The sequence below is a fragment of the Equus caballus genome, chromosome 15, assembly GCF_041296265.1.
Source record: "Equus caballus isolate H_3958 breed thoroughbred chromosome 15, TB-T2T, whole genome shotgun sequence".
In the NCBI taxonomy this organism is placed as follows: Eukaryota; Metazoa; Chordata; class Mammalia; order Perissodactyla; family Equidae; genus Equus; species Equus caballus.
In genome coordinates, this window is record NC_091698.1 from 74,358,712 (window position 1) to 74,372,442 (window position 13,731).

Genomic DNA, 13,731 nt, shown 5'->3' on the forward strand with positions numbered 1-13,731 from the left:
TGAATAGAGCCCTGAAGGAGGTTGGGAAAGCAAGCCTGGAGGGGGTGGAAAAGAGCACATTAGTCAGCCCGAATAGAAAGTGCAAAGACTCTGGTCAGGAGCTTGTTTATGGTATTCGAGGAAAAGCAGGGAGGCCAGTGTGGCTGAAATAGCATTAAGGGGGAGAACAGTAGGAGAAATAATGTAGAATTACAAATAACAGATCATACTGGATGATAATAATAGGAGGTAGAGTTAGTGAGCAGTATGTGTGAGGCCTTGTTCTAAGTACTTGACAAGTATTCTTTTACCTAATCCTTACAATAACCTTAAGAGGGCATCTGTTATCTCCATTTCATAATGAACCTGACCTCAGAGAAGGAGAGAGAAAACCATTTTGCCCAAGATCATACAACCAGAAAGTTGTGAAACCAAGTTTCGTAGTTCGATATTTTGATTCCAAAGTACATATCCTTAATCATGACACTATACTAGATATGGTAATTCCAGTAGCAAAGTATAGATTTAATGTTATAGAAATAAGGGAATTATTTAAGGTTTGACTTTAAGCTATTATAGTTATGATTATACACATTTTATGTCCCCAGTAAGTTTCTTACAGTCAAGGAAAGTCTTGTTCATTTCTGGAACTGTACCCATAGTTTCTAGTATGTTCTCCTTTATATCATATTAGCTATTCAATGTATGACTGTTGTTGAATGTCTTCTCAAGAGAGAACATCCTAAGAATAATCATCTTTATCAAAATTAAAGCATTAGATATTTTCACAAATACTATATATAATACACAAAAGTACACTCACACACTAACAGAGTTGTAAGCTAGAGGGTAAATCATATCTATAGTTAACTTGCTTTTAAAATCTTTAAAAATGATAATTAAAAAGTACCTTTAATTCTGATCTGCTCTGTTGTTAGTTACCATGTTAAATAACTATTGATACTGCAAAGAATTATTTCATTATAATAACATTTGTCTAGACACTTCTGGAAAACCATGTCAGATTATAAGGGTCATGAAGATGTTCAACATTTAGAAGAGAGAAAGTTGACTAAAGGAAAATTAAGAAAACAAAGGAACAAAGTAAGAAAACAAGGGATAATTGAGAATGGTGACTTGTAAACTCATGTTTACTTCATGGGGGACAGAACTAAGGAAACAGAGGATACCCCGTTTACAAATAGACCAAGATTTGGTTACCTGAAGACATGAACCTACTGGTCTGTTGGTTCACCTCCCAGTACAGACAATCCTTAAGTTTTCCCTGTTTAATTTTTGTATCACCTCTATTTCCCTTAAATGTGCAGACACGTGTCATCTGCCTTCAGACAGTAACTTGGACTTAGATACATAAACTGTTCAGCAGACCAAGATGGTAGTACTACCTCCCAGCCAATAGTTCTATTTTGACTGCTTCACCATATTTATCTGAAAACAGTGTTTATATAATTATTTTATTGAATTTTTGCTCATTTTATTAAAAAAATGAGTGGATAGTTTGTTAATTCAAAATGCTTATGTTAATGATGAGAAGAGTAGGTCTTTAAACTTAATACAGTTTACGCCAGTGAAAATACTCGGCATACCAAAAAGGCAGTCAGTTGGATATCCGTTCGATTTAAGATTATGTATTATTTTGTCAAAGAAAAAGTAAAAAATTTTATGAAATGTTGGAAATATGATGATTGTCAGTTTGTATCTAAATGGCAAGGAGGTATGAGGGATTCTAACTCTAGTTTTCAGGGAAAGACCCACTCCCATAACATTCAGGTTTCCTCTTTTGCTCTCACACATTTCACTAAATATAGCTATTTCCAGGAAAGCATTGTATACCAAATAGAGAGAAATGCCTATAATCTTGTTCATTGTCTCTATTCTTTATCTATTAAATAGAGGAACCGAGTCTCTTATTTGTTAATCCAGTAAAACATTTGTGAAGTACCTACTACAATTTGGAAAACCTTTTTCGTAAATGGATGGTAATACTTACATTGACTTAGGATGATGATAACTACTGTAATAACTAAACTAAAACATATCAGTGACTTAACATAATAAAATTTTATTTCAAGTTTATGTAATAGTTCAGTGCAGTTGCTCAAGTTGTTGGATGACTTTTTCCCTTTTAGTGACTCAGGGACCCAGACTTCTTGCATTTTCTCGGGCCTCACAGTGTTATGTAGCCTGCTGATGGGGAAGGAAAGAGAAAAGGACACATGATTTTTGCTCGCATTTCATTGATCAGAACTAGTCTCTTGGGCACATTAATATTCACATTGACTGGGAGATGTTGTCTTCGACTGGATAATTGCCTCCCACCAATAACGTCCATACTTTGGAAGAGAGAGCACAGATTATTTGTGAATGGGTAGTCAGCTCTGCTACAATAGTAATAATATTGATAATAATAGCTTATTAGTTTCCTATGGCTGCTGTAACAATTCACCACAAACTTGGTGGCTTGAAACAGCACAAATTTATTTTCTTAAAAGTTCTGGAATTCAGAAGTCCAAATGGAGTTTCACTGGGTCAAGATCAAGGTACCAGTGGGGCTGTACTCCCTCTGGAGATTCTAAGGGAGACTCTGTTTCCTTGCCTTTTCTGGCTTCTAGAGCTGCATTCCTTAATTCTTGGCCCCTTCGTTCATCATCAAAGTCAGCAGTGTAGCATCTTTCTTCTTGCCTTCTTATAGTCGTCTCCCTCTGCCCCCCTCTTATAAGGACACTTGTGATTGTATTTAGAGCCTTCCCAGATAATTCAGGATAATCTTCCTGTCTCGGGATCCTTAATTTAATCACATCTACAAAGCCCCTTTTGCCATATCAGGTCACATACAGAGATTTCGGATATTGTACCTTTGGGGGCTGTTATTCAGCCTACTACAAACAGTTAACATTTACTGAACATTTAATACGTGTGAGAATTTTGCGTGTATTAGTTTGTATTTTTCTGTCTGTTTACTTGGTTCCTTCATAATCTGCTCTACTTGTAGTCTTGTCTGTTTTTCTCAGTTAGGCTTTTCTGTTTGTTTTTCACCATCTTCTAGAAGGTGTCTTCATTTTGATGTCTAAAATTTTTATCAAAAAATCCTAGACTCTCAGGATTGGAAAGAATTTTTAGAGATTATCTAATCTAACCATCGTGCTCTGCAGTGTCCAGTGAAGTGTGCTGGGATTTTGGCGAGGGAAAAGGGAGAAGCTTGTTAGTTTATTCTTTGGAATATATTTCTCTGTTTCTTTTGAGCTTTGACGGAAGTCCTTTAAATCTACTATTAAGCTTCTTTGGATTATTAATGTATTTAACTCTGCTTTCTTTTTTCCTACCTAAATCTATCTTTTTCAGTTACATTTTAAAATCAAGTTGTGGATTTTTTCTTTGGATTTTTTCCCACAAAAATGTTGAATTTAATTTGGCCATTCTCATAATCTTGTGGAGATGACTTAATAGGAAAAAAAGGATGCACTTTGGATCAACAGCATTTCAATAGGGAAGAAGTAGTTGAAGACTTAAAAGCATTCATAGGTTTTAGTAGAAAGCACAGGAGTAGAAATAAGCAATTAATTGTGTAAAATGTTCTCATAACTGGATGAAATAAAACCAAAAGCAGATATGCCTGATTTAGAGTCATCATGTAGAAGAATTATGTGGTCTCATAGATTGGTTCAGGCAACAGATTTATTAATCACATGTTAGGTGCTAGGATTCAAAGATGATTAAGGCATAATCCTGTCCTAGAGAACAATAGTGAGCACAGAGACATGCAGACATTGGTCAGTGTCATAAGGGCTGTGATACGTGCAAAGATCACTGCAGAAGTTGTGATGCTTATAGTTGTGAGTAACAGAAACCACAGCTCAAGGTAACTTAAACATTACAGGGAATTTAATGGTCATGTACAGGTATATCTGAAAATTACAGAGGCGGGCAAGGCTTGTGTAGTAGCTAAATTCCATCGTCACGTGCCTGTCCTCTTCCCCCTCTTTTGCTATTTCTCCTCGATGTTTTTGCAGATCAACTTTATCCTAAACCTGGCTCCCTTTGAGGTTGCGTGATGACTCCTAACAACCCACAGGGCTACCCCTAAAAAGAGAGCTGCTGTCCTCTAACCCTCAAACTGAAGTCCTAGAGTTTACTCTGACTAGATCAACTTTGATTTCATGCAGCCCTTTCACCAAATTGGGTAAAAGTATAAATGAGAGGCAAGTGAAAAGCAAAATTTAGAACTTTCAAAGAATTTAGTATATCCCTGAAAATTGGTATTAGTCTCATTGTGGCTTTATTAATTCTAACTTGGATTTTTCTTAATATACTGAAAATCAGGAATTCTTAATGAGTCGAAATGAGCTCAGAGGAGGATTCTAGTGCAGTGATTTTCTTCTAAAATTTTGTAGTCATAAAAGTGTCCTGTTCTCTCTTTGGAGATCTTTGATTTTGTACTCACTTCATTGCAGAAATTAAGAATCTGACAGACTATCTCTTCTCCCTTACTTCCTCCCGTGTAACTGGGGCAGTAGGTGGGTTTTGATTTTGGGTTCAGGTGGTTCATGGTTGACTACGTCACATCTCCGTTATATTTACAATAGGAAAATGCCCAGAACTGTCAGGGCTTGCCATAACGACCTCATACTATGATTTGAACAGTAATTTGGGAAACTTTCTATTTTTTACTTGGCTACTAATATACATTTAATCACACTATTTATAGTATATAATGCTTTAAAAACTGAATTATTAATACAAAGCTACTTTAATTTGAATGTAAGCACTTCCATTTGTTCCCTGTCTGCATTATCTCTGGTTCACCACATTTACATTCACTGCAGTTCTCCTTCTCTCTATAAGTGTTCATTCAGGAGCCATAGCATGTGATACTGCTATGGTATTGCCAGATCTTGGTTTGAAGAATTCGGGCAGGGAAGGAGTAGAAGGAGAGATTATTTGCTAAGAGTCTGACCAGGCTTAAATACAGTCTTTCTGCATCTCAACACAGTTGGAACAAGGCACTCGACAAAGGATAAACCTGCGTTTATGGGCCATCTGGTAACCCAGTACTGCTAGAATATGGGCCTCTCGGCTCTGTGAAGAGCCAGTGGAGGTACATTTGACACGCTTGCTATTTAAAGGTTCCTGCCCTAACTTAAAAAAGAATTACTTCTTTGTGTTAAAATTATATTAAATGTTATTTGATAATAAAGGAAAATAGTGTATGTTTTTTAGTGGATTATATGATGATTATATCTATCCAAGGTATAATACTAATAATAGCAAATGCTTTTTATAGTGCTTACTCTGTGCCAGGCACTGTTCTAAGCATTTTACATATATTAGTCCATTTAACCGTTCCAACAGCCCTATGAGTTAGGTTATTATTATTTTTATCTCTATTTTAGAGACAGAAATTGTCACAGAGAAGTCAAGTAATTTGCCCAAGTTTACACAGCTTAGTAAAGGACAGAGTTGGGATTTGAATCCAGAAGTCTGGGACCAAAGGTCATGCCTTTAATCACTGTACTTTGCTTTCTGTCAAGAGAGGACTGAAATTGTCATTATAAGTAATATCAGTAACATTATTATGTTTTGAAACAAATTGATATTTTGAAACTTACCTACTAAATATTCAACATACTTGTTTTTTTATTCTAGGAGAAGACTTTGCAGTTGTGCAGCAAGAAATTATTATGATGAAAGACTGTAAACATCCAAATATTGTTGCTTATTTTGGAAGCTATCTCAGGTACATTGTTTGTTTCCCTTTTGAAAAACAATAATGATTTCTATCACCTAACACATTTAACAAAATAAAGTTAGCTCTAATACTGTTTTGTAGTTTTCTTCATGCTTTGAAGATAGGATATTTTCATATGAATGGAATTTTTATTTATGATCTGTTTATGTTAATTCTGTAACCAGTTTCATAGTCTGTGCTTTGTCTGTTGTGCTTTTGGGAATCGGATGTGGTTTCAGTGAGGAAGCTGACAAGTGAAAACTGACTTTTATGGTTAGTCTTCCTGTGGTAGACTAGACATTTGAATATGCCATTCTGTTCCCCTTTCTTCTAGACTTGGATGAATTTGGAAAGTCAGGAGCCTCTCTTGCTGTTATGTTTTTGTTAGAATGTTTTTTTTCTTTTGTGTTTCTAGCCTCAAAATACTGCATCATCCCTTCCCTTCATTTTGTCCAAAGGACTAGGAACTATAATTATTTCACTAACTTCTTATTTTCCCAGGTCCTGAAGTGAACTTAGAAAGATTGTGAATTTGCTGTCCCTTCTTTTGGTTTGGTAGGACCAAGCCTGGTTCCCCAGGTCATATTTCATAGGGAATGCCCTCAAGGTCAAATCATGTTTGTGCATTTACTTCTATATGTAATTGTGAGTTGAACACTGTGACCTAGTTGTTTTTTAAAGTTCCTTCCAAAGGGAGGATTGGAGAATACATTCTTATGTATTAAAAAAATTCTTCTGAGTTCTGATATAGTGTAGGGTATATAAGGATGTAACTTATTGCAGCTTCCATTTTTGGGGGGTGAGGAAGACTGGCCCTGAGCTAGCATCTGTTGCCAGTCTTCCTCTCTTTGCTTGAGGAAGATTGGCTTTGAGCTAATGTCTGTGCTGATCTTCCTCTATTTCATATGTGGGATGCTGCCACAGCATGGCTTGGTGAGCAGTGTGTAGGTCCACGCCTGAGATCCAAACCTGCGAACCACAGGCCGCTGAAGTGGAGCACGTGAACTTAACCACTATGCCACCAAGCTGGCCCCTCAGCTCCCATTCTTAATGCAGTCCAAGTACAAAACACCTTTCCTCTTCTGATGTTGGCACAGCAAATGGAAAAGACTGGGCACTTCTGCCCTCTCTTCTTTCCAGCTTGTGAAAAGATAATCAGACCAGCTCTTCTTGATTCTAACCACTTTTGGACAGCTTTGATTGCTCGACCTTCATTGAAGTCGAAGGGTGGGTTTATTGGAGACCTTAGTTCACATAGGGACAGGTACTACCTCCAGGTCAATGACTATTACCTGGATAGTTAGTGGGTCAGACTATTACAATGGGTTCTTTAACAACCAATTTCAAACTACTTTAATGGTAAGTGGTTCAAACAGCAACCTAACACAGACAGATTCTGCATCAATTTATATTTTATGGACAGACCCAGTACAAGTAGCTACTGGATCAGCTTAAAGAAACAATCTCTTAAAATCAGTTAAGTTTATGATATAAGTAATTGATTACTGCCCATACATTAAAATTATCACTTCAAAACAATGTGTTTTACTGTTATTGGTCCTAACAAAATAACCTACTTAGACTCAGTTAGGAGAAGCATTACAAAGTTTTTCCCATCCAAGGGCAAACAGATCTTTTAAAGAGTTTTTGTGTTTTCCTTTGATCTAAGAGTACTTCTCAGACATGCTTGAGTCTTCTAGAACTGTAGGACCATCCAAAGCGTAACTTGTTATTCCAGGATAGCCTCATCCATTTATATGGCAACCTTGGTATGGTGAAATGAGCGTGACATTTTTGCCACAGATACAGTGGTATGTTTAATAGTTAAGAGCTTGAGTTCTAGAGTCAGATTGTTTGGGTTGGTTGAGTTCTGACTCCATCGCTTATTAACTGTGTTGACTTACAGCAAATTACTTAACCACTCCATGCATTTGTGTGTTTCTTCATCTATAAAATAGGGATAATAATAATAGATATAATATGATGGGGATAGCTACAAGGATAATGGGTAAATACATGTAAAGTGTTAAGAACAGAGCTTAGAACATAATAAATGCTTAAGTACCATCATGTTACTGTTGCATTTGATGTTTTCAACACTGTTAGCAGTATTACTCCATGTTAGGTGATATGTCCATTTTATAAGTAAGATGCTTGAGAGAGTTTAACATCAAGTATTTAGTTTACAGTCACATTTCAAGTTACTGACATTAGGGTTCTAGTTCTTTCCATGATACTGTGCTCATGGATCACATTTTTGACTTAACCTTTTTAACTTCCTTGCCCAAAGAGCTGACCAAACAGACTACCAATGCCCCTCCTCCTTTAAAAAACAAACAGACACACACTAAACTGGACCTTTGACCTTCTGGATTACTTAGGCAAGAGCCTTCCCATACAGGTTAGGCAGCAAAATGTTTGATCTTGTTACCCATGGAAGTGCAGAATTCTTCTTGGGTTTGTATCCATTTTTGTTGATAAGTTTTGGCTGTCGCTTGAGGCAGATTACCACAACTGCCTAGTAAGACACCCATTAACCTTCCCTTCTAGGTATCCTCCAAGAGAGCCAGTTGGAGGTTGTGCTTAACAAAAATTATATTTAGTTTTCGATCTCAGGAAATATGTATTCTGACTGTGTTTTGAATATCCTTTTTTAAAAGTAAACTTTTTATGTTGAAGCAATAGCATACATATAGAAAAGTGCACAAATTCGTTTTATGTATAGCTTGATGAATTTTTTTTAAAGAGTACTTTTATTTTAATCCAAATATAAGAATTTAAAGGGCAAAATTGCGCAGAAACCAAAATAAAACAGGCAAATTAGAGTCATTTTTTTCAGTAGAGCTATGTTTTGGAGTTGTGTGATCTAAAATAGGAAATACTGGTTTAAGTAGATGATTTTATCATGTAACTGGTGTAGCTGATGAAAGTGATATGAAAGCAAGTGGTAGTGTAGTATAAAACAGCAATTAATCCTTTTTCTCTAGCTCTTTTCTTCTATAGAGATTCTTCCCTTATTCCTTAATTAAAGTCCAGACTCAGCCAAATTTGGAGTATGGAATACTAATGGTTAGACTTGTAGGGTGTTAGAGCTGGAGGGGACTGAGAGATCTCGTCACTTAGCTCACTCTTTGTTATGGATGAGAAAATGGAGTGCTAGATAACTGACTTCTTTAGGTTATCCTTCTACTCATTGTTGGCGCTGGGACTTAACTCCGGCTCTGCAGATACCTAGTCGGCTGTTTTTTTGGTATACTATATTACTTAGCCTGGGAAGCCAGATTTAGTCTCAAAGGGAACATGGTTTCTTGCATTCTTTTTCCTTACTGAATGATTTTACAAAAGGCAAGGAACTTGTTTGTTTTAACTTGATACAACCCTCCTAAAATATATACTGTTCTTAGCGACTTTCTTCCTTCTGTCTTGTTGCCGTTATAGCATGGTATAACAAATTTAGACAAAAATTTGAGGAAACTGAGTTAATGTCCTTTGACTATTAATAAATGTTCCTCTCAGAGAATCAGGCTTAGCCTCTGAATCTACTGAATAGATGACCAGCATATAGTTAAGTTCAGAAGCCTATTTTATAACAGGGTAGCTGTGCTTGCTTCCTGTAGAAATACTGAGATTGAGTGCCTGTAAAACAGAATACCTAGCATTCTTCTTAACAGGGCCTTCCCTACTCTGCCCCTCTGTATCTTTAAAAGTCTATGTTTATGAAGTGCCTAATTACATATACTGTACAACAAGAACTGGATAGACAAAAGTTTTTCCTGGAAGTTTAAAATTTAAAGTAAATAATCCTGGTTTGGTGTATATTTTTATCTGTATATTTGTGTGTGTATATTTATAAAGCAACAGATTGAAATCATCATAGAGCTGTTCTTTATTTCCAGTAGAGCTTAACTGTTGCTTCTTTTAAGCAAAGAATAATTTTAATTTGAGGTTCCTTCTAAGCATTCATTAGCCCAGCATGTCCTTTAAGAATAAATTAAGAAAATTGAGACATTTCTCTCCAGTTTAAACTCTTCAAGCTTAGGTGGCATAACAACAAATGCCCCTCAGAAGATGAGCCAGTAGAAGATCAGATCTATACAGTAAAAACAGTTTTATTTAGATCAGATGTTTTAAACCTTTGAAATCCAGAGTACTAGTTTAGATGAGCATAATTTATCTCATAATAATAACATATTTGTAAATCACCATCCTTTACAAAGTGTTCTTACATTATTTTTTAGGATGTATAGAGTGCTGAAGATGTAAAGATAGATAACACATAGTCCTTGCCTTTAAGGAGTTTATAATCTAATAGAAGAAATAGACATGAACAGATAATTGCCGTGTAATATGCATTAGTGCCTTAGGTGCATTAATGATTTCTGTGTAAGACACAAAGTGATAAAGGTTGTAGAGATCTAATTTTGTCAAAGTAGGGGCATCAGAGAAAGCTCTATGAATGATGCATTTTCTAAATATTGGGTGCTAAAGGATTAGTAGACGTTTACAATAGTGTGTGTATGTGTGTAGAAAATCATAATTTCTGGCAAAGAGAATGCATGCATGAAAAATCATGAAGTATTCAGGACACAACTAATAGTCTCAGAGCTTGAGGGGAAAAGGGTATAGTTGCAGTGGGTAAGGCTGTGAAGATGTAGGCAAAAAGGGAACCTTGTATGCCTTCATTAGGACCTGTAGGTATTGAGCATACTTGTTGACACAGAGGGGAGTGTATTCTGTCTGGGATGGACTTGGGGTGTAGGGATTAATACAAGGAGTTCAGTTAAGTTTATTAAAGCAATCCAGGAAAGAGATGGTAATCTCTTAAATTATGTAGAAACAGAAATTTTTTTTAGAGCCAGAGACAGGGCTGGGAGGGAAACCACAGGAAATACCTTTTTGAATGTTCACACTATGAAAATAAAGATTACAGTTAAGTCACTTTAATTTATACCTAGCCACTCTTAAAAAAAAAGGAACTTTTAATCTTGGGATATGTTAGATTTACATAAAAGTTGCAAAGACAGTATGGAGAGTTCTCTGAATACCTTTCACTCAGCTCTCCCTAATGTGAACATCTTATGTAACCGTGGTCCATTTGTCAAAACTAAGAAATTAACATTGGTACAATACTGTTAGCTAAACTAAGATCCTTCATCCAGATTTCACCTGTTTTTCACTAATGTTCCTCTTTTGCTTTTAGTTTTCTGTTTACACTAATTCAAACTACATTCATTTCCTTCAAATGCAGTAGCAATAGTAGTAACAGTAGTTACTTCAAATGCCCTGGAGGTGGGTTAGCAATGTGCCTGGCCGCTTCTACGTGCCAGTGGCATCTTCCTAGTTGTGACAACCAAAAATGTCTCCAGACATTGCCCATGTTCCTTGGGGGGGCAAGGACCCCCAGTTAAGAATACTAAGCAGAAAATTTCGTGGAACCACCTTAAGAGATACCATCTCATACTAGAATTGCTAGGATGTTTTCTGTAGAACATTCGTTTAAGGGATACTGATAGTGTGATTTGAAAGAAAAAAGGGTCTATGGAAAAAATAATTTGAGGAATAGTGAACTGAACAGAATTAGAGAAGTTTGATTTCTTCCTCTTCCTCATCCTCCCTCTCCCCTCTGCTCCTTCTTCTTTTTCCCCTTCTTCCTCCTCCCCCTTCTCCCTTTCCTATCTTTCTCCATCCCCCTTCTCCCCCTCTTTCTTCTTTTCCTCCTCCTCTCCCCACCTTTTCCTTCCTCTCCAACGCCTCCTCCCTCCCCTCCCTCCTTTCGTTTTGTTCCCCCTCCTCTTGCTTACTGCAGGATTTCTCAGAGCCTTTAATATACCAGTGGCATTGTTAATTTCCAAGAGAAGACTAGTAAGTGGCACCCCTAAAACTGATTTAGCTGTACGGTCGTTTGTTTCTGGAAGCATCCTTCACATAGGATTACTGTTCAGTGACCCATTCTCTAGAAAATTTGCTGAACTAGTGCCAGGTATAATTCTACAGAGAGAGGTCACGTTGTATCCCCCCGAGTCCAGAGCCTCCCTCTCCTTGTTAAAAGGGAAGCAGATGGAGAGGTTACCTATAACTTTTTGGAATGCAGTAGTTTTTGCATATCTGTTTAAAAATGAACCAAAACATCTTAAATTCAACTCACATTAAATAAATTATCTTCTATTAAATCATCTAGCAGTTTTTGAATTTTTTATTTTCCACATTGACAGTGAGGTTAAAGTTGAATTATTTTGCTGAATATAGTGGAGTAGCCATTGGCAAGTGCTTTGGTCAGCATGATAACCCACAGTAAAGTACAGGGGTCGGAGCACTGCATGTGGGGCATAGCTAGCCATCCTGTCCCAGGGAGAATGACTTGGTGTGCCAGTTTCTAGCAGACGTTCTATAGCTGCTGATTCTTGGTGATCTTGCTTAAATTTTATTTTACTTTTTTAAATCATGTTATATTTGGGCAAAATATATAAGTGATTATATTAGTTTGTTCAATCAGTTTTAAGTCTGTGAAGTGTTAGAAAGTGTGGGAGGATTAAAAATTGTGTTACAGGCGCCGGCCCCATTACAGGCGCCGGCCCCATGGCGTAGTGGTTAAGTTCGGCACGCTCTGCTTCAGCGGCCCAGGTTCACAAGTTTGGATCCCAGATGTGGACCTACACCACTTGTCAGCCATGCCATGGTGACAACCCACATATAAAGCAGAGGAAGATTGGCATAGATATTAGCTCAGGGCTAATCTTCCTCAAGCAAAGAAAATGTATTTTAGAAATTATAAGATTTCCAGTTTAGTGAAATAGTTATTGGAATGCTAGTTTCTGTATGCCCTGGTAAACATTGAACTAGAAGATGAAAATAGTGAACTTTTTCCCTTCCTACTTTTTTTCTATTCCCTGTAAGATAGTAAGGTAATTTTACAGAATAAGAGGAAAGAAATTCTAAGGATTTGTTGTGTCAGGGAATTAATAGTGGTACATTGAATATTTACCTCAGTGGTTAATTTTATTTCAATTCAGATCCCCAGGGACAAAGATTTTATAATTTATTGGCCTGCCTAAAATGGGCTGATTGACTCAAGTCCTTTCCTATTAGGCAGATGGCTTGGTGAATGACCAAAAACAAATGCAGATTTATCATTGCAAGAGAGACATTCATGGAACAGATGGAAATTATTTTTCTAGTAAACTCAAGCTTTTTTGATAATACCAGGCTTAATTAAATAGAATGTGATAAAGGTAAAGTATTTTAGATATCTTAAAAAGTAAAGTATTAATATATATTTATTCCTGATTTTTTTTTTTTGTCTGTAGGTTGGAATGCCATTTCACATAGAATGAATAGAAAATTGTGTTTTTAAGCAAGGTGGAAGAGGGGGATAGAACAGCTTCAAGTAGAAGATGATGTAGTATTGAAATATATAAGAAAGCAGAGAACTCATTTCCTGTGTCTATTTTCTCTATCAAGGAGAATTGTTTTCAAATTGGAAAGCGTAGGAAAAGCATTATAAAGAAGGAATTGAAGCATAAGATAGGTGAGTAGGTAATTATAGAGTAGCTAGACACTTTAAATGAATCTAAGCTTTGAGATTTATATAAATTATATCTCATTATACTGAAAATTTAGCAAATGTGATTGTCACCCACTATAAGTGAGTGTCTTTAGGCAAACAGGAGAGGTATCCAAAGTGATCAGCAGTGACCAATTTGCAAAGGAAAGGGAAAGGTGATTTTGAGAAAATACAGACTATTAAATTTGATGGCATTCATCAGTCCCCAGGAAACATCTAGGATAAATTATTAATCACATAATTAGTGAGCACTTACAAGAAAGAAGTGGTGATTAGTATGACTATGGTAAGAAGCCATGTCAGACCAATCCCATCTCTCTTCTATTATTTTTCTTAAAACAAAAAAGTCAACGTTATTTACACTTTCTCCAAGCTCCAGAAGGAATTTGAGGTTACTTAGATAAGTACACTACAAGATAAATTATAGCAAAATGGGTAGAAAACA

At 36.3% G+C, this 13,731-nt stretch overlaps 1 protein-coding gene across 18 annotated transcripts in view; it reads left to right on the forward strand.

Moving 5' to 3' along the window:
* MAP4K3 (mitogen-activated protein kinase kinase kinase kinase 3) overlaps positions 1 to 13,731 on the forward strand; it is a 208,625-nt gene that overhangs the window by 96,357 nt on the left and 98,537 nt on the right. For all 18 annotated transcript variants that reach the window (XR_011426116.1, XR_011426112.1, XR_011426106.1 and 15 more), the window contains one exon: positions 5,644 to 5,734. Coding sequence is in view for 6 of the 18 variants with exons in the window: in XM_023619173.2 (XP_023474941.1) it covers positions 5,644 to 5,734 (91 nt within the window). In the remaining 12 variants the exon portion in view is untranslated. The remainder of the gene's footprint in view (positions 1 to 5,643; positions 5,735 to 13,731) is intronic.